General features: G+C 51.1%; 1 protein-coding gene across 1 annotated transcript; it reads left to right on the top strand.

Moving 5' to 3' along the window:
* The first annotated feature begins 7,264 nt into the window (after positions 1-7,264).
* LOC135057837 (claudin-12-like) lies at positions 7,265-25,193 on the top strand. Its single transcript, XM_063963577.1, has 3 exons — positions 7,265-7,348; positions 7,547-7,664; positions 24,295-25,193. The coding sequence occupies exon 3, from the start codon at positions 24,313-24,315 to the stop codon at positions 25,045-25,047; it is 735 nt and encodes a 244-aa protein (XP_063819647.1). The 5' UTR covers positions 7,265-7,348; positions 7,547-7,664; positions 24,295-24,312; the 3' UTR covers positions 25,048-25,193.

Genomic DNA, 25,193 nt, shown 5'->3' with positions numbered 1-25,193 from the left:
GGCAACATGCAGCGTGCAACACAAATGGGGGCAATTCTCACAATGGGGGTAATTCAGACCTGATCGTAGCAGCAAATTTGTTAGCAGTTGGGCAAAACCATGTGCACTGCAGGAAGAGGGGGGGGGGGCGCAGATATAACGTGTAGAGAGAGTTAGATTTGGGTGGGATGTGTTCAAACTGAAATCTAAATTGCAGTGTAAAAATAAAGCATCCTGTATTTACTCTGCACAGAAACAATATAACCCAAATCTAACTCAGTTTGCAAATGTTTATCTGCCCCACCTGCAGTGCACATGGTTTTGCCCAACTGCTAACAAATTTGCTGCTATGATTAGGTCTGAATTACCTTCAATATGTCCCACAAATATTGTCATTTGTAATGTAGATCACAGAAAACCATGTACACACCAAGTATCTGAGGGTTACTGGGGAAAAATAGGGAACCTTACATAGATTGACAGCAAGAAATAGCAGACAGCAGAGCTAGCATCAGTCACATACAATGCAGAAAAGGAGATTTATGGTAAGAACTTACCTTTGTTAAATCTCTTTCTGCGAGGTATACTGGATTCCACAGGGAATAACATCGGGGTGTAGAATAGGATCTTGATCCGAGGCACCAACAGGCTAAAAGCTTTGACTGTTCCCAAGATGCTCAGCGCCGCCTCCTCTATAACCCCGCCTCCGTGCACAGGAGCTCAGTTTCGTTAACCAGTCCAATGCAGTAGCAGGCAAAAGAGACGACAGCCGTTAGCAGCCACGTACACCACATTCTCACGACAGGAGAAGGTCTCAGCGGCTAATGCCATACCAACCCAAAGAAGCGAAGTGCGTCAGGGTGGGCGCCTTGTGGAATCCAGTGTACCTCGCAGAAAGAGATTTAACAAGGGTAATTTCTTACCGTAAATCTCCTTTTCTGCAGCGGGGTACACTGGTATTCCACAGGGAATAACATTGGGGATGTCCTAAAGCAGTTCCTTATGGGAGGGGACGCACTGTAGCGGGCACAAGAACCCAGCGTCCAAAGGAAGCATCCTGGGAGGCGGAAGTATCGAAGGCATAGAACCGTATGAATGTGTTCACTGAGGACCACGTAGCCGCCTTACACAATTGTTCAATGGTCGCACCACGGCGGGCCGCCCAAGAAGGTCCAACAGACCGAGTAAAATGGGCTGTGATGGTAGCAGGAGCTGGAAGGCCAGCCTGTACATAAGCATGTGCAATCACCATTCTAATCCATCTGGCCAAGGTCTGCTTGTTAGCAGGCCAGCCATGTTTGTGAAAACCAAACAGTACAAAGAGAGAATCAGACTTCCTAATGGAGGCTGTCCTCTTCACATAGACACGGAGAGTCCTTACCACATCCAAAGACCGCTCTTTGGGGGATAAATCTGGAGAGACGAAGGCCGTAACCACAATCTCCTGGTTAAGGTGGAAAGAAGACACCACCTTGGGTAGATAACCAGGGCGCGTTAGAAGAACCGCCGGGTCACAGTGAAAAATCAGATAGGGGAACCTACAAGACAAGGCACCCAAATCTGATACCCGTCTAGCAGAGGCAATAGCCAGCAGAAACAAGACCTTGAGGGAAAGCCACTTAAGGTCCGCAGATTCAAGAGGTTCAAACGGAGACTCTTGCAAAGCCTCCAGAACCACCGACAAATCCCAAGGAGCCACAGGTGGGACATAGGGAGGTTGAATCCGTAAAACACCCTGAGTGAAGGTATGAACATCAGGCAGTCTAAATTTTTCTTTGAAACCATACCGACAGGGCAGAAATATGAACCTTGAGGGAGGTCAGCCGAAGGCCCAAGTCCAGGCCTTGTTGTAGGAAGGCCAAAAGTTTGGCCGTACTAAACTTGTAAACGTCATGATTGTTAGATGCGCACCAAGCAAAGTAAGAATTCCAGACCCTATGGTAAATCCGAGCAGAAGCCGGCTTACGGGCCTTCAACATAGTTTGAATGACCACCTCAGAAAATCCTTTGGCCCTCAGTACGGAAGCTTCAAGAGCCATGCCGTCAAAGCCAGTCGGGCCAAATCCTGGTAAACACAAGGGCCCTGAACGAGGAGGTCTGGTCGTTGCGGAAGCAGAAGAGGACGCTCTAGCGAGATACCCTGTAGGTCTGAGAACCAATGCCGTCTGGGCCACGCTGGAGCTATTAGTAGAAGGATTCCTCCTTCTTGCTTGAACTTCCTCACCACTCTGGGCAGGAGTGACACCGGCGGGAACATGTATGGCAGCCGAAAGTGCCATGGAATTGCCAGTGCGTCCATGAACGCCACTTGAGGATCCCTTGTTCTTGCTCCGAAGACCAGAACCTTGTGATTGTGTCAAGACTCCATCAGGTCTACATCTGGTAGGCCCCACTTGTCCACTAGGAGTTGAAATACTTCTGGATGAAGGCTCCACTCCGTGGCGTGTACATCCTGGCGACTGAGGAAGTCCGCTTCCCAGTTGAGGACCCCCGGAATGAACACTGCCGATATGGCTGGCAGATGGCATTCCACCCATTGAAGAATCTTTGACACTTCCAACATTGCCGTGCGGCTTCGAGTGCCGCCTTGATGATTTATGTACGCCACCATGGTGGTGTCTGACTACTTGAACAGGCATGTTCAGTACCAGATGCCGGGCCAGCTTCAGAGCATTGAACACTGCCCGCAGTTCCAGAATGTTTATTGGGAGGAGAGACTCCTCCCTGGTCCACCGACCCTGAAGAGAGTGTAGCTCCAACACCACGCCCCAACCCCTCAGACTGGCGTTCCTCGTCAGAAGGACCCAGTTGGAGATCCAGAAGGGACGACCCCTGCTCAATCGATGTTCCTGCAGCCACCAGGTCCGTGACAGATGGACCTCCGGAGATATGGAGATCATTTGAGACCTGATCCGGTGAGGCAGGCCGTCCCACTTGGCAAGAATCAGTTTCTGCAGAGGGCGGGAATGAAATTGAGTATACTCCACCATGTCGAAATCCGACACCATGAGGCCTAGTACTTGCATCGCCGAGTGTAGAGAGGAAGCAACGTATCTTGTCCTGAAGCTTCAGGACTTTCTCCTGTGACAAAAACAATCTCTGGTTGTGTGTGACCAACAACGCTCCCAGATGCACCATGCTCTGGGCAGGGACCAGGGATGATTTCTTCCAGTTGATGAGCCACCCTTGAGCTTGCAGAAACTGGACCGTCAGATCCAAATGATGGAGGAGAACTTCTGGGGAATTGGCCAGGATCAGCAGATCGTCCAGATACGGCAGGATCCGTATGCCCCGACGGCGGAGTGAAGCCGTCATAACTGCCACGACCTTGGTGAAAAGTCGCAGAGCCGTGGTCAGACCAAACAGTAAGGCCCGGAATTGGTAGTGGAGATTGCCAATAGCAAACAGCAGGTATTGCTGATGTGACATGGCAATAGGGATATGCAGGTAAGCATCCTGTATATCCAGGGATACCATATAGTCCCCTGGTTCCAAAGCCAGGACAATAGAGCGAAGGGTCTCCATACGAAACTTGGAGACCCTCACAAACTTGTTCAAAGATTTGAGGCTGAGAATTGGGCCGGGAGGAACCATTCGGTTTGGGGACTAGGAACAGCGTTGAACAGTACCCCCTGCCCCTCTGTGCCAGAGGCACCGGTACTACCACTCCGGTGTCCAGGAGGGATTGTACCACTAAACGGAGAGTTGTTGCCTTCACCTGATCCGAAGGGATGTCCGTCAGGCAACAGCGAGGAGGGGGACGTGTCTTGAAGGATATAGCATATCCGTGAGTGACGACTTCTCGCAGCCAAGCATCTGAAGTGGTCTTCAACCATACCTGGATGAACTGTAGAAGTCGGCCTCCCACCCTGGGATCCCCCAGGGGGAGGCCCGCCCCGTTATGCCGCAGGCTTGTCAGATTTGGAAGCCAGCTGACGGGCAGCCCAGGCACGTTTAGGCTTGGGCTTGGTGGTTTTGGAAGTGCGAAACTGTTTCGGGTACGCCTGACCCTTTGCTTTTCCCGGAGGGCGAAAGGAACGAAAGGAAGTACTCTTAGCCTTCGGGGCCGAATGAGTAGTACTAGGTAGACATGAAGTCTTAGCAGACGCCAAGTCAGGGACAACCTAGTTGAGATCCTCACCAAAGAGGATGTTTCCTTTAAACGGGAGCACCTCCAGGGTTTTCTTAGAGTCTAAGTCCACCGACCAAGACCGCAACCAGAGAATACGGTGAGCCAAAATGGATGTCGTAGCAGCCTTGGCCACCAGAACATCTGCATCTGAAGCTGCTTCTTTAATGTAATGAGATGCCGTGACAATATAAGAGAGACATTGTCTGGCATGTTCAGAAAAATTGGATGGAAACTCAGCCTCTATTTCCTGAGCCCACGCCTCAATAGCTTCTGCGGCCCAAGTAGCCGCAATGGTGGGCCTATGCGTAGCCCCTGCGAGGGTATAGATAGCTTTTAAGCAGCCCTCCACACGCTTATCCATCCACCTGTGAAACAAATTCCCCATCAGAAACGTCATGATCAGAGTCTGTGGGGTCAGTATACACGCCATCTTCATCGGAAGAGGTATCCGGAACATGCGTGGATTTAGAGGAAGTTACAGCCCGCTTAGTGGACTTCTTAGGTTTAGTCTTAGGTGGGCGAGGGTCAGGATTACGTTATCCAAAGATTTATTCAATTGCTGTAACTGAGTGGACAGAGTTTGGCGGATTAACCTCAGGGACCATAGAAGGCTGATAAGGCACAGGAGGTCCCATAGGGGGCGTGAGTTACCAGCGTAGTAAGTAAATTAGAAAAGGCAGCCCAAGGCGGGCCCTGATGTGCCCCCGTTGTTATAAACTGACTGGGGGGTACAGAACCCCCAAAACCTGAAGCCTCCGTATCCTCAAATGCACCTGGGACATCATAAGCGCGCATGGCGGAATCAGACCCATCGCCCCCTGTAGCTGACATGATATGAAAGCGTAAACCATGGGCGACACAGTACAATATCAGCAGATAAAATACCTAACACAAACCCCCCGTGCAGTGTGACAGCACAAACAGAGGATTTCTGAAGTAAAATGTGACTGAAAAATACAAAATACGTATATCCTGTGAAATACCTGTATTATCTAATAACCCTGACGAACAGAGCCTCCTCAGGTTACACAATATAGGGATAGCAGTAGGGGTGAGATACACGGAGTAGAGATCACCCAGCAGCTAGCTAGCTCTATATATATATATATATATATATATATATACACACACACACACACACACACACACACACACACACACTCTCTCTCTCTCTCTCTCTCTCTCTCTCTCTCTCTCTCTGCAGGAATTATGACAAACAATAAAACTGCACTGGACTAGCAATACTATTACTGAGTAAAGCTATGTATATAAACAGATATATCAATGCACAGTAAAAACTGGATGAATATCACAGGGTACTTGTACTAAATAACCCTGAAGTTTGCACTTGTTCTTAACTAACACTGTCTAAACGACATGTAGAATACTTAAGTGTCCTGTAAATGCACAGCGCTGATGATGCAGGCGGCCTTACAGAGGAGTCCCAGAATCAGCGCAGCTGTGTGTAATGGCACCCAAACACTGACAGGGAGTGAGGGAGACAGAGAGATACAGCTCCAGGGCGGGAACATTTACTCTAAATGGCGCCCAGGGGCTGGAGGAGGGGCTATAGGCCAGAGCCTTATCCCCTTGCTGGACTTCACCACCGGGTGCTGCGGGCCTTAATAAAATGGATTATAGCCTAATCCGACCTGTGCCCTTGCCCTGGTGGTCTAGTGGGGTCCCGGTACTGCCACAGTGTCCACGGCCGTGGCAGATCGCGATTTCCAGCGGGTCCCGCCTGGGGGACCCTCTTACCTCCTCCCTGAGTGCGGCCACGCGATCCCTGAGAACTTCGGTTAGTCTGTGTGCCCTGGTTGAAGAACCGGAGCCTCCGCTCTAAGTACCCAGCAACCAGGTACGCGGGAGTATACAGCGCTGCTGTGGGAGGTGATGGAGCTGCAGCAAGAGATATCAGAATGATATCTAGCACTAGAGTGCATCTGCTGCAGCCCTTGAAGTCTTCTATCTTCTTTAAAATAGCTCTTCTTAGGGCTGCTGGAGCAGCCCTGCCTGTTAGCTGCCTGCAGGCACCAATTTACAAACTGAGTTCCTGTGCACGTAGGGCGGGGTTATAGAGGAGGCGGCGCTGAGCATCTTGGGAACAGTCAAAGCTTTTAGCCTGTTGGTGCCTCGGATCAAGATCCTACTCTACACCGTGATGTTATTCCCTGTGGAATACCAGTGTACCCCGCTGCAGAAATCACAATTTAATTGCAATGGGCACTAAAATCAACTACTCAGCCGCAGTGGCTGGTAGGAAATAGCGCTGTGTTTAACCTCACTCCTGGGAGAGGTATACAGGGAGACTGGACCCAGCATTCCTGGGGACTTGCAGTGCTGAAAATGGCTGCCCAGTGTCTCTCAGAGGAAGGATGGTGGGAAGACCTCAGCGGAATGGCTGGGGGAGGGGCTGCTGTGGAAGCGCTGACCTCCCCTGGCTGACATTAACCACCTGGTTCCCTGGCCTTAACAATGTTCCCCAGTGCCAGTGTAATTTGCCCTGCGCCAGAGTCTGTGTACACATCAGCAACCTTCAGTCCAGCTCCCGGGACCAGAGGTATGGACTGACGCGATTGCGGGTCCCACAAGCAGGAACCCACCTTACCTGTCTCCCGTGCTCGGGTGACAGTCCTGGGGTACACTGTGTGCCCTGCTAGCAAAGGTTGAACCGGTGCCCTGCCAAAAGTTCCTGGCAGGATGATGAAGCAGTAGCACTGGCATCCAATGGACCCTGAAGAATAAATGAAAATTGCTACAGTAGATTAAGAAATTAAAAAGTAATTCCTATTGATAAATAAATGATAAATAAATTATATAGAATAAATGGTTCTGGTCACAGAGGAGGAATTATATATTTATTTATTCACTGTTATGTAGTCCTGAATAGACATCCATGTTCATATTACATTTTTTTCTTTATTTCATATAAATGAAAAAAGCTTTTAGTAAGGGTTTGACTGCTAATCAATTCTGTGCTCCTTTGCCCATACAGTAGCCATTTTGCAATGCACTGTTTCCAATGTATATGGTTTCATCAGCTGTTCTATGCAGAAGCTGGAACACAAAGCATGCTGGGAATTGCAGTCTCAAGGAGAGAGATTTTCTGCATCTGCAATGACCAGAGAGAGACTGCTCCCAGAATTCTCTTCTGAAGGATGCTGAGCATGTGCAGTGTGATGTAGTGGAAGCCTGGCTGCAGATCTGTGCTTCCAGCCTCTGCTTTTGTACTGGTTGGTAAGTGATTTGATATTTCTGTTTTTTAGAGATAATGAAATGAATCGTCAGTGGCATGTGTTAATGTCACAGCTGGAGCTCCCAGTCCTGCGGGTACCTCTGGGAGCTGAGTAATTCTGCACACTGAGTGAATGGTCTATTGAGTTATAGCACAGGTTGTATCCCAATATTTTAAACCCTAATCTGTATCTGTTGCAGAGAGCAATTTGTTGAAAGAAGCAACTGTGTCCGCTGGAAGATCTGACTGGTGTTTGCTCAAGGATGTGTTTCATGTAATAACTGGATGTGCAGTGACTGAAGGAATTGTGAGCCTGAGGTGAGTCACAGATAATCATGTCACACTGGCTGTGTCTTGTGCTTGTTTTACCTACTGCTTTATTATTAATATAAACATTCAGTTTTATTCAGGAAAGGTAAACTAGTGTCCAAACCTTATACGGCCTTTTCCGATTTTGCAGCCATTGGACTCATCCGTGGCTGTCAGTGTCCCTTTAGGTCCTACACCATCTCTAGGTCTATTACATAAGAACCGCAAAATAATGTATTTTTATGGGTGGTGTTATAAATGTAAGAAATATATCAGGTTAGCTATACCTAAATTGGGAGCCATCTAAATGCCCTTACTGCAAGAATACATTTTGCTCACACTAAAGGGTTAACGAGGGATTAAAACGAACAGTGAATTTTATTAATCAACTTGGCACTTTGTGTGGGATGTAATAAAATGTTTGACATTGTTAAAAGCAGCAGCAGAGGGTTAGGCTATGGGAGGGGAGGTTAGGGTTAGGCACTAGGGGGAGGGTTAGGCTATGGGAGGGGAGGTTAGGGTTAGGCACTAGGGGGAGGGTTAGGCTATGGGAGGGGAGGTTAGGCACTAGGGGGAGGGTTAGGCTATGGGAGGGGAGGTTAGGGTTAGGCACTAGGGGGAGGGTTAGGCTATGGGAGGGGAGGTTAGGAACTAGGGGGAGGGTTAGGCTATGGGAGGGGAGGTTAGGGTTAGGCACTAGGGGGAGGGTTAGGCTATGGTTGGGGAGGTTAGGGTTAGGCACTAGGGGGAGGGTTAGGCTATGGGAGGGGAGGTTAGGGTTAGGCACTAGGGGGAGGGTTAGGCTATGGGAGGGGAGGTTAGGGTTAGGCACTAGGGGGAGAGTTAGGCTATGGGAGGGGAGGTTAGGGTTAGGCACTAGGGGGAGGGTTAGGCTATGGGAGGGGAGGTTAGGCACTAGGGGGAGGGTTAGGCTATGGGAGGGGAGGTTAGGGTTAGGCACTAGGGGGAGGGTTAGGCTATGGGAGGGGAGGTTAGGAACTAGGGGGAGGGTTAGGCTATGGGAGGGGAGGTTAGGGTTAGGCACTAGGGGGAGGGTTAGGCTATGGGAGGGGAGGTTAGGGTTAGGCACTAGGGGGAGGGTTAGGCTATGGGAGGGGAGGTTAGGCACTAGGGGGAGGGTTAGGCTATGGGAGGGGAGGTTAGGGTTAGGCACTAGGGGGAGGGTTAGGCTATGGGAGGGGAGGTTAGGGTTAGGCACTAGGGGGAGGGTTAGGCTATGGGAGGGGAGGTTAGGGTTAGGCACTAGGGGGAGGGTTAGGCTATGGGAGGGGAGGTTAGGGTTAGGCACTAGGGGGAGAGTTAGGCTATGGGAGGGGAGGTTAGGGTTAGGCACTAGGGGGAGGGTTAGGCTATGGGAGGGGAGGTTAGGGTTAGGCACTAGGGGGAGGGTTAGGCTATGGGAGGGGAGGTTAGGGTTAGGCACTAGGGGGAGGGTTAGGCTATGGGAGGGGAGGTTAGGAACTAGGGGGAGGGTTAGGCTATGGGAGGGGAGGTTAGGGTTAGGCACTAGGGGGAGGGTTAGGCTATGGGAGGGGAGGTTAGGGTTAGGCACTAAGGGGAGGGTTAGGCTATGGGAGGGGAGGTTAGGGTTAGGCACTAGGGGGAGGGTTAGGCTATGGGAGGGGAGGTTAGGGTTAGGCACTAAGGGGAGGGTTAGGCTATGGGAGGGGAGGTTAGGGTTAGGCACTAGGGGGAGGGTTAGGCTATGGGAGGGGAGGTTAGGCTATGGGAGGGGAGGTTAGGGTTAGGCACTAGGGGGAGGGTTAGGCTATGGGAGGTTAGGGTTAGGCACTAGGGGGAGGGTTAGGCTATGGGAGGGGGGTTAGGCACTATGGGGAGGATTAGGCTTGTTTTACCTACTGCTTTATTATTAATATAAACATTCAGTTTTATTCAGGAAAGGTAAACTAGTGTCCAAACCTTATACGGCCTTTTCCGATTTTGCAGCCATTGGACTCATCCGTGGCTGTCAGTGTCCCTTTAGGTCCTACACCATCTCTAGGTCTATTACATAAGAACCGCAAAATAATGTATTTTTATGGGTGGTGTTATAAATGTAAGAAATATATCAGGTTAGCTATACCTAAATTGGGAGCCATCTAAATGCCCTTACTGCAAGAATACATTTTGCTCACACTAAAGGGTTAACGAGGGATTAAAACGAACAGTGAATTTTATTAATCAACTTGGCACTTTGTGTGGGATGTAATAAAATGTTTGACATTGTTAAAAGCAGCAGCAGAGGGTTAGGCTATGGGAGGGGAGGTTAGGGTTAGGCACTAGGGGGAGGGTTAGGCTATGGGAGGGGCGGTTAGGGTTAGGCACTAGGGGGAGGGTTAGGCTATGGGAGGGGAGGTTAGGCACTAGGGGGAGGGTTAGGCTATGGGAGGGGAGGTTAGGGTTAGGCACTAGGGGGAGGGTTAGGCTATGGGAGGGGAGGTTAGGAACTAGGGGGAGGGTTAGGCTATGGGAGGGGAGGTTAGGGTTAGGCACTAGGGGGAGGGTTAGGCTATGGGAGGGGAGGTTAGGGTTAGGCACTAGGGGGAGGGTTAGGCTATGGGAGGGGAGGTTAGGGTTAGGCACTAGGGGGAGGGTTAGGCTATGGGAGGGGAGGTTAGGGTTAGGCACTAGGGGGAGAGTTAGGCTATGGGAGGGGAGGTTAGGGTTAGGCACTAGGGGGAGGGTTAGGCTATGGGAGGGGAGGTTAAGGTTAGGCACTAGGGGGAGGGTTAGGCTATGGGAGGGGAGGTTAGGGTTAGGCACTAGGGGGAGGGTTAGGCTATGGGAGGGGAGGTTAGGAACTAGGGGGAGGGTTAGGCTATGGGAGGGGAGGTTAGGGTTAGGCACTAGGGGGAGGGTTAGGCTATGGGAGGGGAGGTTAGGGTTAGGCACTAAGGGGAGGGTTAGGCTATGGGAGGGGAGGTTAGGGTTAGCCACTAGGGGGAGGGTTAGGCTATGGGAGGGGAGGTTAGGGTTAGGCACTAAGGGGAGGGTTAGGCTATGGGAGGGGAGGTTAGGGTTAGGCACTAGGGGGAGGGTTAGGCTATGGGAGGGGAGGTTAGGGTTAGGCACTAGGGGGAGGGTTAGGCTATGGGAGGGGAGGTTAGAGTTAGGCACTAGGGGGAGGGTTAGGCTATGGGAGGGGAGGTTAGGGTTAGGCACTAGGGGGAGGGTTAGGCTATGGGAGGGGAGGTTAGAGTTAGGCACTAGGGGGAGGGTTAGGCTATGGGAGGGGAGGTTAGGGTTAGGCACTAAGGGGAGGGTTAGGCTATGGGAGGGGAGGTTAGGGTTAGGCATTAGGGGGAGGGTTAGGCTATGGGAAGGGAGGTTAGGGTTAGGCACTAAGGGGAGGGTTAGGCTATGGGAGGGGAGGTTAGGGTTAGGCACTAAGGGGAGGGTTAGGCTATGGGAGGGGAGGTTAAAGTTAGGCACTAGGGGGAGGGTTAGGCTATGGGAGGGGAGGTTAGGGTTAGGCACTAAGGGGAGGGTTAGGCTATGGGAGGGGAGGTTAGGGTTAGGCACTAAGGGGAGGGTTAGGCTATGGGAGGGGAAGTTAGGGTTAGGCACTAGGGGGAGGGTTAGGCTATGGGAGGGGAGGTTAGGGTTAGGCACTAGGGGGAGGGTTAGGCTATGGGAGGGGAGGTTAGGGTTAGGCACTAGGGGGAGGGTTAGGCTATGGGAGGGGAGGTTAGGGTTAGGCACTAAGGGGAGGGTTAGGCTATGGGAGGGGAGGTTAGGGTAAGGCACTAGGGGGAGGGTTAGGCTATGGGAGGTGAGGTTAGAGTTAGGCACTAGGGGGAGGGTTAGGCTATGGGAGGGGAGGTTAGAGTTAGGCACTAGGGGGAGGGTTAGGCTATGGGAGGGGAGGTTAGGGTTAGGCACTAGGGGGAGGGTTAGGCTATGGGAGGGGAGGTTAGGGTTAGGCACTAGGGGGAGGGTTAGGCTATGGGAGGTTAGGGTTAGGCACTAGGGGGAGGGTTAGGCTATGGGAGGGGGGTTAGGCACTATGGGGAGGATTAGGCTATGGGAGGGGAGGTTAGAATTAGGCACTAGGGGGAGGGTTAGGGTTAGGCACTAGGGGGAGGGTTAGGCTATGGGAGGGGAGGTTAGGGTTAGGCACTAGGGGGAGGGTTAGGCTATGGGAGGTTAGGGTTAGGCACTAGGGGGAGGGTTAGGCTATGGGAGGTTAGAGTTAGGCACTAGGGGGAGAGGTAGGCTACGGGAGGGGAGGTTAGAGTTAGGCACTAGGGGGAGGGTTAGGCTATGGGAGGGGAGGTTAGAGTTAGGCACTAGGGGGAGGGTTAGGCTATGGGAGGTTAGGGTTAGGCACTAGGGGGAGGGTTAGGCTATGGGAGGGGAGGTTAGAGTTAGGAACTAGGGGGAGGGTTAGGCTATGAGAGGGGAGGTTAGGGTTAGGCACTAGGGGACGGGTTAGGCTACGGGAGGGGAGGTTAGAGTTAGGCACTAGGGGGAGGGTTAGGCTATGGGAGGGGAGGTTAGAGTTAGGCACTAGGGGGAGGGTTAGGCTATGGGAGGTTAGGGTTAGGCACTAGGGGGAGGGTTAGGCTATGGGAGGGGAGGTTAGAGTTAGGAACTAGGGGGAGGGTTAGGCTATGGGAGGGGAGGTTAGGGTTAGGCACTAGGGGGCGGGTTAGGCTATGGGAGGGGAGGTTAGGGTTAGGCACTAGGGGGAGGGTTAGGCTATGGGAGGGGAGGTTAGGGTTAGGCACTAGGGGGAGGGATAGGCTATGGGAGGGGAGGTTAGGGTTAGGCACTAGGGGGAGGGTTAGGCTATGGGAGGGGAGGTTAGGAACTAGGGGGAGGGTTAGGCTATGGGAGGGGAGGTTAGGGTTAGGCACTAGGGGGAGGGATAGGCTATGGGAGGGGAGGTTAGGGGGGATCCGGTCTGAAGATCGACAGTGTCTAGGTCGACAATGTTTAGGTCGACCACTATAGGTCGACAGTCACTAGGTCGACATGGATGGAAGGTCGACAGGGTTTCTAGGTCGACAGGTCTAAAGGTCGACATTAGTTTTTCACATTTTTTTTTTCTCCATACTTAACGATCCACGTGGACTACGATTGGAACGGTAAAGTGTGCCGAGCGAAGCGGTAGCGGTGCACTAATTTGGGATCCCGGTCACTTTACGAAGATAACGACACAAAAAAAAATAAAAATCCTCATGTCGACCTTTAGACCTGTCGACCTAGCACATGTCGACCTAGAAACCCTGTCGACCTTCCATCCATGTCGACCTAGTGACTGTCGACCTATAGTGGTCGACTTAAACATTGTCGACCTAGATACTGTCGATAAAACGAACCACACCCGGTTAGGGTTAGGCACTAGGGGGAGGGTTAGGCTATGGGAGGGGAGGTTAGAGTTAGGCACTAGGGGGAGGGTTAGGCTATGGGAGGGGAGGTTAGGGTTAGGCACTAGGGGGAGGGTTTGGCTATGGGAGGGGAGGTTAGGGTTAGGCACTAGGGGGAGGGTTAGGCTATGGGAGGGGAGGTTAGGGTTAGGCACTAGGGGGAGGGTTAGGCTATGTGAGGTTAGGGTTAGGCACTAGGGGGAGGGTTAGGCTATGGGAGGTTAGGGTTAGGCACTAGGGGGAGAGGTAGGCTACGGGAGGGGAGGTTAGAGTTAGGCACTAGGGGGAGGGTTAGGCTATGGGAGGGGAGGTTAGGAACTAGGGGGAGGGTTAGGCTATGGGAGGGGAGGTTAGGGTTAGGCACTAGGGGGAGGGTTAGGCTATGGGAGGGGAGGTTAGGGTTAGGCACTAGGGGGAGGGTTAGGCTATGGGAGGGGAGGTTAGAGTTAGCCACTAGGGGGAGGGTTAGGCTATGGGAGGTTAGGGTTAGGCACTAGGGGGAGGGTTAGGCTATGGGAGGGGAGGTTAGGAACTAGGGGGAGGGTTAGGGTTAGGCACTAGGGGGAGGGTTAGGCTATGGGAGGGGAGGTTAGAGTTAGGCACTAGGGGGAGGGTTAGGCTATGGGAGGTTAGAATTAGGCACTAGGAGGAGAGGTAGGCTATGGGAGGGGAGGTTAGAGTTAGGCACTAGGGGGAGGGTTAGGCTATGGGAGGGGAGGTTAGGAACTAGGGGGAGGGTTAGGCTATGGGAGGGGAGGTTAGGGTTGGGCACTAGGGGGAGGATTAGGCTATGGGAGGGGAGGTTAGGGTTAGGCACTAGGGGGAGGGTTAGGCTATGGGAGGGGAGGTTAGGGTTAGCCACTAGGGGGAGGGTTAGGCTATGGGAGGGGAGGTTAGGGTTAGGCACTAGGGGGAGGGTTAGGCTATGGGAGGGGAGGTTAGAGTTAGGCACTAGGGGGAGGGTTAGGCTATGGGAGGGGAAGTTAGGGTTAGGCACTAGGGGGAGGGTTAGGCTATGGGAGGGGAGGTTAGGGTTAGGCACTAGGAGGAGGGTTAGGCTATGGGAGGGGAGGTTAGGGTTAGGCACTAGGGGGAGGGTTAGGCTATGGGAGGGGAAGTTAGGGTTAGGCACTAGGGGGAGGGTTAGGCTATGGGAGGGGAGGTTAGGGTTAGGCACTAGGAGGAGGGTTAGGCTATGGGAGGTTAGGGTTAGGCACTAGGGGGAGGGTTAGGCTATGTGAGGTTAGGGTTAGGCACTAGGGGGAGGGTTAGGCTATGGGAGGTTAGGGTTAGGCACTAGGGGGAGGGTTAGGCTATGGGAGGGGAGGTTAGGCACTAGGGGGAGGGTTAGGCTATGGGAGGGGAGGTTAGGGTTAGGTACTAGTGGGAGGGTTAGGCTATGGGAGGGGAGGTAAGAGTTAGGCACTAGGGGGAGGGTTAGGCTATGGGAGGGGAGGTTAGGGTTAGGCACTAGGGGGAGGGTTAGGCTATGGGAGGGGAGGTTAGGGTTAGGCACTAGGGGGAGGGTTAGGCTACGGGAGGGGAGGTTAGGGTTAGGCACTAGGGGGAGGGTTAGGCTACGGGAGGGGAGGTTAGGGTTAGGCACTAGGGGGAGGGTTAGGCTATGGGAGGGGAGGTTAGGGTTAGGCACTAGGGGGAGCGTTAGGCTATGGGAGGGGAGGTTAGGGTTAGGCACTAGGGGGAGCGTTAGGCTATGGGAGGGGAGGTTAGGGTTAGGCACTAGGGGGAGGGTTAGGCTATGGGAGGGGAGGTTAGGGTTAGGCACTAGGGGGAGGGTTAGGCTACGGGAGGGGAGGTTAGGGTTAGGCACTAGGGGGAGGGTTAGGCTATGGGAGGGGAGGTTAGGGTTAGGCACTAGGGGGAGGGTTAGGCTATGGGAGGGGAGGTTAGGGTTAGGCCCTAGGGGGAGGGTTAGGCTATGGGAGGGGAGGTTAGGGTTAGGCACTAGGGGGAGGGTTAGGCTACGGGAGGGGAGGTTAGGGTTAGGCACTAGGGGGAGGGTTAGGCTATGGGAGGGGAGGTTAGGGTTAGGCTATGGCAGGGAAGGTTAATGTTAGGCACTAGGGGTAGGGTTAGGTTTACGATTAGCGAAACTCACACTGCTGAAAGTTCTCATCAGCTGACTGCTGGACACGGAAGACATTGCTAGAGCCATCAGATCCGCCCCAGAGCACCAGTGACATTTTATTGGCATTCTAATAATGTAGACATTTCATAAGTGTTGACATGATAAATGACGTCATAGTCAATGTCGATATTGTGAGCATGTTGACATTATGAATGTCGACAAAGTACACTACACACCTTTGAGTAATGTTGAGCTTGGTGCACTAGGTTAAAGAGATGTCCACCTTCAGTTGGCTCTATTTATTGCACGCTTGCGACTTTTACTACATACATTATTTCTCTAACGTCCTAGAGGATGCTGGGGACTCCGTAAGGACCATGGGGAGAGACGGGCTCCGCAGGAGACATGGGCACTTTAAGAAAGAATTTAGTTCCTGGTGTGCACTGGCTCCTCCCTCTCTGCCCCTCCTCCAGACCACAGTTTGATTCTGTGCCCAGAGGAGCTGGGTGCTTTTCAGTGAGCTCTCCTGAGTTTGCTGATAGAAAGTTTTTTGTTAGGTTTTTTATTTTCAGGGAGCTTTGCTGGCAACAGACTCCCTGCATCGTGGGACTGAGGGGAGAGAAGCAGCCCTACTCTCTGAAGCTAGGTCCTGCTTCTTAGGCTACTGGACACCATTAGCTCCAGAGGGATCGGTACGCAGGATCTCACCCTCGCCGTCCGTCCCAGAGCCGCGCCGCCGTCCCCCTCGCAGAGCCGGAAGACTGAAGCCGGGTGAGTATGAGAAGCAAGAAGACTTCACAGGCGGCAGAAGACTTCGTGATCTTCACTGGAGGTAACGCACAGCACTACAGCTGTGCGTCATTGCTCCACACACCTACACATACTCCGGTCACTGTTAGGATGCAGGGGGGGGCGCCCTGGGCAGCATTTGGGACCTCATTCTGGCAAATGAAAACATATATACAGCTGGGCACTGTATATATGTAGGAGCCCCCGCCAAAGAAATAAAATTTAAGCGGGACAGAAGCCCGCCGCCGAGGGGGCGGGGCTTCTCCCTCAGCACTCACCAGCGCCATTTTTTCTCCACAACACGCTGAGAGGAAGCTCCCCAGGCTCTCCCCTGCTGATACACGGTAGAAGAGGGTTGAACAGAGAGGGGGGGCACATAATTAGGTGCAAAAAAGTATATAAACAGCAGCTACTGGGTTAACATTAAGTTACTGTGTTATTCCTGGGTTATATAGCGCTGGGGTGTGTGCTGGCATACTCTCTCTCTGTCTCTCCAAAGGGCCTCGTGGGGGAACTGTCTTCAGAAAGGACATTCCCTGTGTGTGTGGTGTGTCGGTACGCTTGTGTCAACATGTCTGATGTGGAAGGCTATGTGGGAGAGGAGCGGGAGCAAATGAATGTGGTGTCTCCGCCGACGGCGCCGACACCTGATTGGATGGATATGTGGAAGGTTTTAAATGATAATGTAAATTCCTTGCATAAAAGATTAGACAAGGCTGATGCATTGGGACAGGCAGGGTCTCAACCCTTGCCTGATCCTATGTCGCAGGGACCGTCGGGGTCTCATAAGCACCCACTATCCCAAATTGTTGACACAGATACCGACATGGATTCTGACTCCAGTGTCGATTACGATGATGCAAAGTTACAGCCAAAGTTGGCTAAATCACTCCGATATATGATTATAGCAATTAAGGAAGTTTTGCACATCACAGAGGAAACCCCTGTCCCTGACACAAGGGTTTATATGTATAAGGGAAAGAAACCTGAGGTAACTTTTCCCCCCTCACACGAACCGAATGAGTTATGTGAAAAAGCTTGGGAATCTCCAGATAAAAAACTGCAGATTTCCAAACGGATTCTTATGGTGTATCCTTTCCCGCCGACGGACAAGTTACAATGGGAATCCTCCCCTACGGTGGACAAAGCTTTAACACGCTTATCCAAAAAGGTAGCCCTGCCGTCCCAGGATACGGCTACCCTCAAGGATGCTGCTGATCGCAAACAGGAGGGTACCCTGAAGTCCATTTATACACATTCAGGTACCTTGCTCAGACCGGCAATCGCGTCGGCCTGGGTCTGTAGTGCAGTAGCGGCATGGACTGATACCTTATCAGAGGAGTTTGATACCCTAGATAGGGATACTGTTTTATTGACCCTGGGGCATATTAAAGACGCTGTCCTTTATATGAGAGATGCTCAAAGAGACATTAGTCTGCTGGGTTCTAGAATAAACGCTATGTCGATTTCTGCCAGAAGGGTCCTGTGGACTCGGCAATGGACAGGTGATGCCGACTCTAAACGACATATGGGGTGAGGAATTGTTCGGTGAAGGTCTCTCGGACCTGGTCTCCACAGCTACGGCTGGAAAGTCAAATTTTTTGCCTTATGTTCACTCACAGCCTAAGAGAGCACCGCATTATCAAATGCAGTCCTTTCGTTCACAAAGAAACAAGAAAGTCCGAGGTGCGTCCTTTCTTGCCAGAGGGAGGAGCAGAGGAAAGAAGCTGCACAATACAGCTAGTTCCCAGGAACAGAAGTCCTCCCCGGCCTCTGCAAAATCCACCGCATGACGCTGGGGCTCCACTGGCGGAGTCGGGGCCAGTGGGGGCGCGTCTTCGGAATTTCAGCCACATGTGGGTTCACTCCCAGGTGGATCCCTGGGCAATAGAAATTGTGTCTCAGGGTTACAAGCTGGAATTCGAAGAGGTGCCTCCTCGCCGGTTTTTCAAATCGGCCCTACCGTCTTCCCCCCTAGAGAGGGAGATAGTGTTAAATGCAATACAAAAATTGTATCTTCAGCAGGTGGTGGTCGAGGTTCCCCTCCTTCAACAGGGAAGGGGTTATTATTTGACCATGTTTGTGGTTCCGAAACCGGACGGTTCGGTCAGACCCATATTGAATTTAAAATCTCTGAACCTATACTTGAAGAGGTTCAAGTTCAAGATGGAATCGCTAAGAGCGGTCATCGCCAGCCTGGAAGGGGGGGATTTTATGGTGTCACTGGACATAAAGGATGCGTACCTTCATGTCCCCATTTATCCACCTCATCAGGCGTACCTAAGATTTGCGGTACAGGACTGTCATTACCAATTTCAGACGTTGCCGTTTGGTCTCTCAACGGCTCTGAGGATTTTCACCAAGATAATGGCGGAAATGATGGTACTCCTGCGCAAGCAGGGTGTCACAATTATCCCGTACTTGGACGATCTCCTCATAAAAGCGAGATCAAGAGAGCAGTTGCTGAACAGCGTATCTCTTTCACTGAAAGTGTTACAACAACATGGCTGGATTCTCAATATCCCAAAGTCGCAGTTGGTTCCTACGACTCGTCTGCCTTTCTTGGGCATGATTCTGGACACGACCCAGAAAAGGGTTTATCTTCCGATAGAAAAAGCCCAGGAACGTATGACTCTGGTCAGGAACCTTTTGAAATCAAGACAGGTGTCCGTGCATCATTGCACTCGAGTCCTGGGAAAGATGGTGGCCTCATACGAGGCCATTCCCTTTGGCAGGTTCCATGCAAGGACTTTCCAATGGGATCTGTTGGACAAGTGGTCCTGATCACATCTACAGATGCATCGGTTGATCACCCTGTCCCTCAGGGCCAGGGTGTCGCTCCTGTGGTGGCTGCAGAGTGCTCACCTTCTCGAGGGCCGCAGATTCGGCATTCAGGATTGGATCCTGGTGACCACGGACGCAAGCCTCCGAGGTTGGGGAGCAGTCACACAGGGAAGAAATTTCCAGGGTCTTTGGTCAAGTCAAGAGACTTGTCTGCACATCAACATCCTGGAACTAAGGGCCATATACAACGCCCTACGTCAAGCGGAGGCCTTACTTCGCGACCAACCAGTTCTGATCCAGTCAGACAACATCACCGCAGTGGCTCATGTAAACCACCAAGGCGGCACAAGGAGCAGAGCGGCAATGGCGGAAGCTACCAGGATTCTTCGCTGGGCGGAGAATCATGTAAGCGCACTGTCAGCAGTGTTCATTCCGGGAGTGGACAACTGGGAAGCAGACTTCCTCAGCAGACACGACCTACACCCGGGAGAGTGGAGACTTCATCCAGAAGTCTTCGCACAGATTGTGAGTCAGTGGGAACTGCCACAGATAGACATGATGGCGTCCCGCCTCAACAAAAAGCTACAGAGGTATTGCGCCAGGTCCAGAGACCCTCAGGCAGTAGCGGTAGACGCCCTTGTGACACCGTGGGTGTTCCGGTCCGTCTATGTATTTCCTCCTCTTCGTCTCATACCCAAGGTGTTGAGAATAGTAAGAAGAAAAGGAGTGAGAACAATCCTCGTTGTTCCAGATTGGCCACGACGGACCTGGTATCCAGATCTGCAGGAAATGCTCACGGAAGATCCGTGGCCTCTTCCTCTAAGGCAGGACCTGTTGCAACAGGGACCCTGTCTGTTCCAAGACTTACCGCGGCTGCGTTTGACGGCATGGCGGTTGAACGCCGGATCCTAGCGGAAAAAGGTATTCCGGTTGAGGTTATCCCTACGCTGATAAAGGCTAGGAATTCCGGAAGTAACAGCAAAACATTATCACCGTATATGGCTAAGATATGTTTCTTGGTGTGAGGCCAGGAATGCTCCTACGGAAGAATTCCATCTGGGCCGTTTCCTTTACTTCCTACAAACTGGAGTGGATTTGGGCCTTAAATTAGGCTCCATTAAGGTCCAGATTTCGTCCCTATCCATTTTCTTTCAAAAAGAATTGGCTTCTCTCCCAGAAGTTCAGACTTTTGTTAAGGGAGTACTGCATATTCAGCCTCCGTTTGTGCCTCCGGTGGCGCCTTGGGACCTTAATGTGGTCTTGGACTTCCTAAAGTCACACTGGTTTGAACCACTGAAAACGGTGGAGTTGAAATATCTCACTTGGAAGGTGGTCATGTTATTAGCCCTAGCTTCGGCTAGGCGAGTGTCGGAATTAGCGGCTTTATCACATAAAAGCCCCTATCTGGTTTTCCATATGGATAGAGCGGAATTGCGGACACGTCCTCAGTTCCTGCCAAAAGTGGTTTCATCCTTTCATATGAACCAACCTATTGTGGTGCCTGTGGCTACACGGGACTTAGAGGATTCCGAGTCCCTTGATGTGGTCAGGGCTTTGAAGATTTATGTAGCCAGGACGGCTAGAGTCCGAAAAACAGAAGCACTGTTTGTTCTGTATGCAGCCAACAAGCTTGGCGGCCCTGCTTCAAAGCAGACTCTTGCTCGCTGGATCTGTAACACGATTCAGCAAGCGCATTCTACGGCTGGTTTGCTGTTACCAAAATCGGTCAAGGCCCATTCCACTAGGAAAGTGGGCTCTTCTTGGGCGGCTGCCCGATGGGTCTCGGCACTACAGCTGTGTCGAGCTGCTACTTGGTCGGGTACAAACACCTTTGCAAAATTCTATAAGTTTGATACCCTGGCTGAGGAGGACCTTGTTTGCCCATTCGGTGCTGCAGAGTCATCCGCACTCTCCCGCCCGTTTGGGAGCTTTGGTATAATCCCCATGGTCCTTACGGAGTCCCCAGCATCCTCTAGGACGTTAGAGAAAATAAGATTTTACTTACCGGTAAATCTATTTCTCGTATTCCGTAGAGGATGCTGGGCGCCCGTCCCAAGTGCGGACTTCTTCTGCAATACGTGTATATAGTTATTGCTTCAATAAGGGTTACGTTATTGTTGCATCGGGCGTGAACTGATGCTATGTTATTGTCATACTGTTTACTGGATTGTTATCACAAGTTATACGGTGTGATTGGTGTGGCTGGTATGAATCTTGCCCTTGGATTAACAAAAATCCTTTCCTCGTACTGTCCATCTCCTCTGGGCACAGTTCTCTAATGCTGCTTTCACATCGCAAAACCTGCTTTTGAAATGGTATTTGAAACGGTTCTTAAAACGGGTCTGAGCAGTTAAACCCCTTTCACATCTCATGTTGTAACCAGTAAATTACCATTTCATTCCCGTTTTGGTACCTTTCACACTGAACCCGTTTCACCCATAGAAAACAGTGGTTGTCATTATAAATGGACTTTTCTGGCCCACACATTATTATTAATCACTAATTAATTCATTATTAATAATTTGGATAGTCGTACGATGGAACCCAGCAGCTTGAAGCATATCTATTTTTATTAGATGGGATTAGGTACTTGGTTTGTCTTTTTTGGAGGCACAAGTATTATTTATATATTTTTTTAAATTTTTTTTTTTTTTTTAGATGGAATGGTTAAATACAGGAAAAAAATGGCGTGGGGTCCCCCCTCCAAAGCATAACCAGCCTCGGGCTCTTCGAGCTGGTCCTGGTTCTAAAAATGCGGGGAAAAAATTGACAGGGGATCCCCCGTATTTTTAAAACCAGCACCGGGCTCTGCGCCTGGTGCTGGTGCAAAAAATACGGGGGACAAAACGAGTAGGGGTCCCCCGTATTTTTCACACCAGCATCGGGCTCCACTAGCTGGACAGATAATGCCACAGCCGGGGGTCACTTTTATGCCGTGCCCTGCGGCCGTGGCATTAAATATCCAACTAGTCACCCCTGGCCGGGGTACCCTGGGGGAGTGGGGACCCCTTCAATCAAGGGGTCCCCTCCCCAGCCACCCAAGGGCCAGGGGTGAAGCCCGAGGCTGTCCCCCCCCATCCAATGGGCTGCGGATGGGGGGGCTGATAGCCTTTGTTGTAAATGAAAAGATATTGTTTTTTCCAGTAGTACTACAAGTCCCAGCAAGCCTCCCCCGCAAGCTGGTTCTTGGAGAACCACAAGTACCAGCATGCGGGAGAAAAACGGGCCCGCTGGTACCTGTAGTTCTAATGGAAAAAAAATACCCAAATAAAAACAGGACACAGACACCGTCGACAGTAAAACTTTATTACACACTGCCGACACACACATACTTACCTATGTTCACACGCCGACATCGGTCCTCTTCTCCATGTAGAATCCAGGGGTACCTGAAAATAAAAGTTCAATATACTCACCTCAGCCATGGTCCAGAGATAAATCCACGGACTTGGCAAAAAAAGAAAACGAACACCCGGACCTGCGGACCGAAAGGGGTCCCATGCTGACACATGAGACCCCTCTCCCCGAATGCCGGGACATCACATGACTCCTGTCACTGAAGTCCCTTCAGCCAATCAGGAAGCGCTACTTCCGTGGCGCTCACCTGATTGGCTGTGCACTGTCTGAGCTGTCAGACAGCGCATCGCAAAGCCGCTCCATTACTTTCAATGGTGGGAAGTTTGCGGCTAGCGGTGGGGTCACCCGCCGGTCAGCCGCTGACCGGCGGGTGACCCCACCGCTAGCCGCAAACTTCCCACCATTGAATATAATGGACGGAGCTGTGCGATGCGCTGTCACAGCACAGACAGCGCACAGCCAATCAGGTGAGCGCCACGGAAGTAGCGCTTCCTGATTGGCTTAAGAGACCTTTCTGTGACAGCTGTCACTGACAGGTCTCATTCGGGGATAGGGGTCTCATGTGTCAGCATGGGACCCCTTTCAGTCCGTGTGGTCGGTTGTCCGGTTTGTTTTTTTCTCCAAGTACGTGGATTTATCTCTGGAGCCTGGTTGAGGTAAGTATATTGATCTTTTATTTTCAGGTACCCCTGGATTCTACATGGAGAAGAGGACCGATGTCGGCGTGTGAACATAGGTAAGTATGTGTGTGTCGGCAGTGTGTAATAAAGTTTTACTGTCGACGGTGTCTGTGTCCTGTTTTTATTTGGGTATTTTTTTTCCATTAGAACTACAGGTACCAGCGGGCCCGTTTTTCTCCCGCATGCTGGTACTTGTGGTTCTCCAAGTACCAGCTTGCGGGGGAGGCTTGCTGGGACTTGTAGTACTACTGGAAAAAACAATATCTTTTCATTTACAACAAAGGCTATCAGCCCCCCCATCCGCAGCCCATTGGATGGGGGGGGGACAGCCTCGGGCTTCACCCCTGGCCCTTGGGTGGCTGGGGGGGGACACCCCTTGATTGAAGGGGTCCCCACTCCCCCAGGGTACCCCGGCCAGGGGTGACTAGTTGGATATTTAATGCCACGGCCGCAGGGCACGGCATAAAAGTGACCCCCGGCTGTGGCATTATCTGTCCAGCTAGTGGAGCCCGATGCTGGTGTGAAAAATACGGGGGACCCCTACTCGTTTTGTCGCCCGTATTTTTTGCACCAGCACCAGGCGCAGAGCCCGGTGCTGGTTTTAAAAATACGGGGGATCCCCTGTCAATTTTTCCCCCGCATTTTTAGAAACAGGACCAGCTCGAAGAGCCCGAGGCTGGTTATGCTTTGGAGGGGGGACCCCACGCCATTTTTTTCCGTGTTTTTCACATTTAAACGTTTATAAAGCCACTCTCTCATGTGTCTCCTGTGTTTTCTAAGCTGTTTCCTGGTTGTGGCTGGTGACATCACACATGGAGACAGCCTATCATCTTCTGGGGCTTGCAAATACCGTTTCAGACCCTTTCACACTGCTCAGTGAAATGGGACTGAAACGGGTAGGACCCTTCTTTTTTACCGTTTCAAAATACCGGTATTTTGAAAACGGTAAATTGAAGGGGACCCTTTCACATCGCAGCTTGACCCGTTTAGGAAGCCAGTTAAAACGGCAAAATACCGGGTATAAGCTGCGGTGTGAAAGGGGTATAACTGAGGTCTGGAGGAGGGGCAGAGAGGGAGGAGCCAGTGCACACCAGGAACTAAATTCTTTCTTAAAGTGCCCATGTCTCCTGCGGAGCCCGTCTCTCCCCATGGTCCTTACGGAGTCCCCAGCATCCTCTACGGACTACGAGAAATAGATTTACCGGTCAGTAAAATCTTATTTTTATCTTTATGGCTTTCATTTGTGTTTTTCAGCCATTCATTTCTATAATTGGGCAGAGCTATTTATTTTCTCTGGCCCGGAATGCAATATCATAGTAATAGCTGCAGGAAAGCGTATATACATCAGTAATGTCTGTGGTAATTGTATAAAGCTGAACAAGCCATTTAACATCATTAGATTAATACTGATCTGTAGCATATTGAGCAAAGTTCTATGCTTCTATGATGTTAATAAAGAGGCAGACCTGATAGTCTAAGTGGTTCTTATCTGCCATCATAATATATATTACTAAAGTTAAAATGAAACTTTTGTCCTTTCTTTCCAGTCATCGTCATTGGTTTCCATGGGCTGCCAGGAGGTGCATGCAGTGACTTTATTTGCGTTTGTATGTGGAACGGCCTCCATATCAGGGCTCTTTGCCGCTACTCTGCTACCACAGTGGAGACAGATGAAACTTTATACGTTCAACAGGAATGAGAAGAACCTGAGTGTCAGTATGGGCCTGTGGGTGAAGTGCACCCGATTAGAATGGAGCAGGGAGTGCATGATCTATGATACAGAGTGGTACGCAAATGTGGATCAGCTGGATATCCGTGTTCTGCAATTTGCTCTTCCTTTCAGTATCCTGACGGGAGCCTCTGCTCTCATATTGTGTCTGACTGGCATATGTAACACCACCTTCACCACAAATGTGCCTAGTCTGAAGCTTGCCAAGTGTCTAGTCAATAGTGCTGGCTGCCACCTAGTGGCAGGAATGTTATTTATTTTAGCAGGCGTTATGAGTATAACTCCGTCCACATGGGTGATATTCTATAACAATGTTCTGAACAGCAAATATGGGCCGTACTTTACCTACGACATTGCCGTCTTTGTTGCCATTGGAAGTGCTGGGGGAATGTTCTTTACTGCAGGGTTGCTGTTTGTATGGTACTGTAACTGCAAATCTCTGACCTCTTCATACTGGCAGCCACTTTATTCACATATCCCAAATATGCCAAACTACATCCCCCCATCATACTCCTCTCATTCCCACTTGTCAGCCATTGACATAGACTTTCCTGTCACCTACACTGTTTAGCTACAAATGTTGACATGCTAGAGCTTTATGCACTCCATGTAAATAGTTATGGTGTTTTATGTTGCCAAATTGGAAAATAAGAATTTACTTACCGATAATTCTATTTCTCGGAGTCCGTAGTGGATGCTGGGGTTCCTGAAAGGACC

The sequence above is a fragment of the Pseudophryne corroboree genome, chromosome 3, assembly GCF_028390025.1.
Source record: "Pseudophryne corroboree isolate aPseCor3 chromosome 3, aPseCor3.hap2, whole genome shotgun sequence".
In the NCBI taxonomy this organism is placed as follows: domain Eukaryota; kingdom Metazoa; phylum Chordata; class Amphibia; order Anura; family Myobatrachidae; genus Pseudophryne; species Pseudophryne corroboree.
Note: the sequence above shows the minus strand (reverse complement) of the source record. Positions and strands in the feature narration are given on the sequence as shown.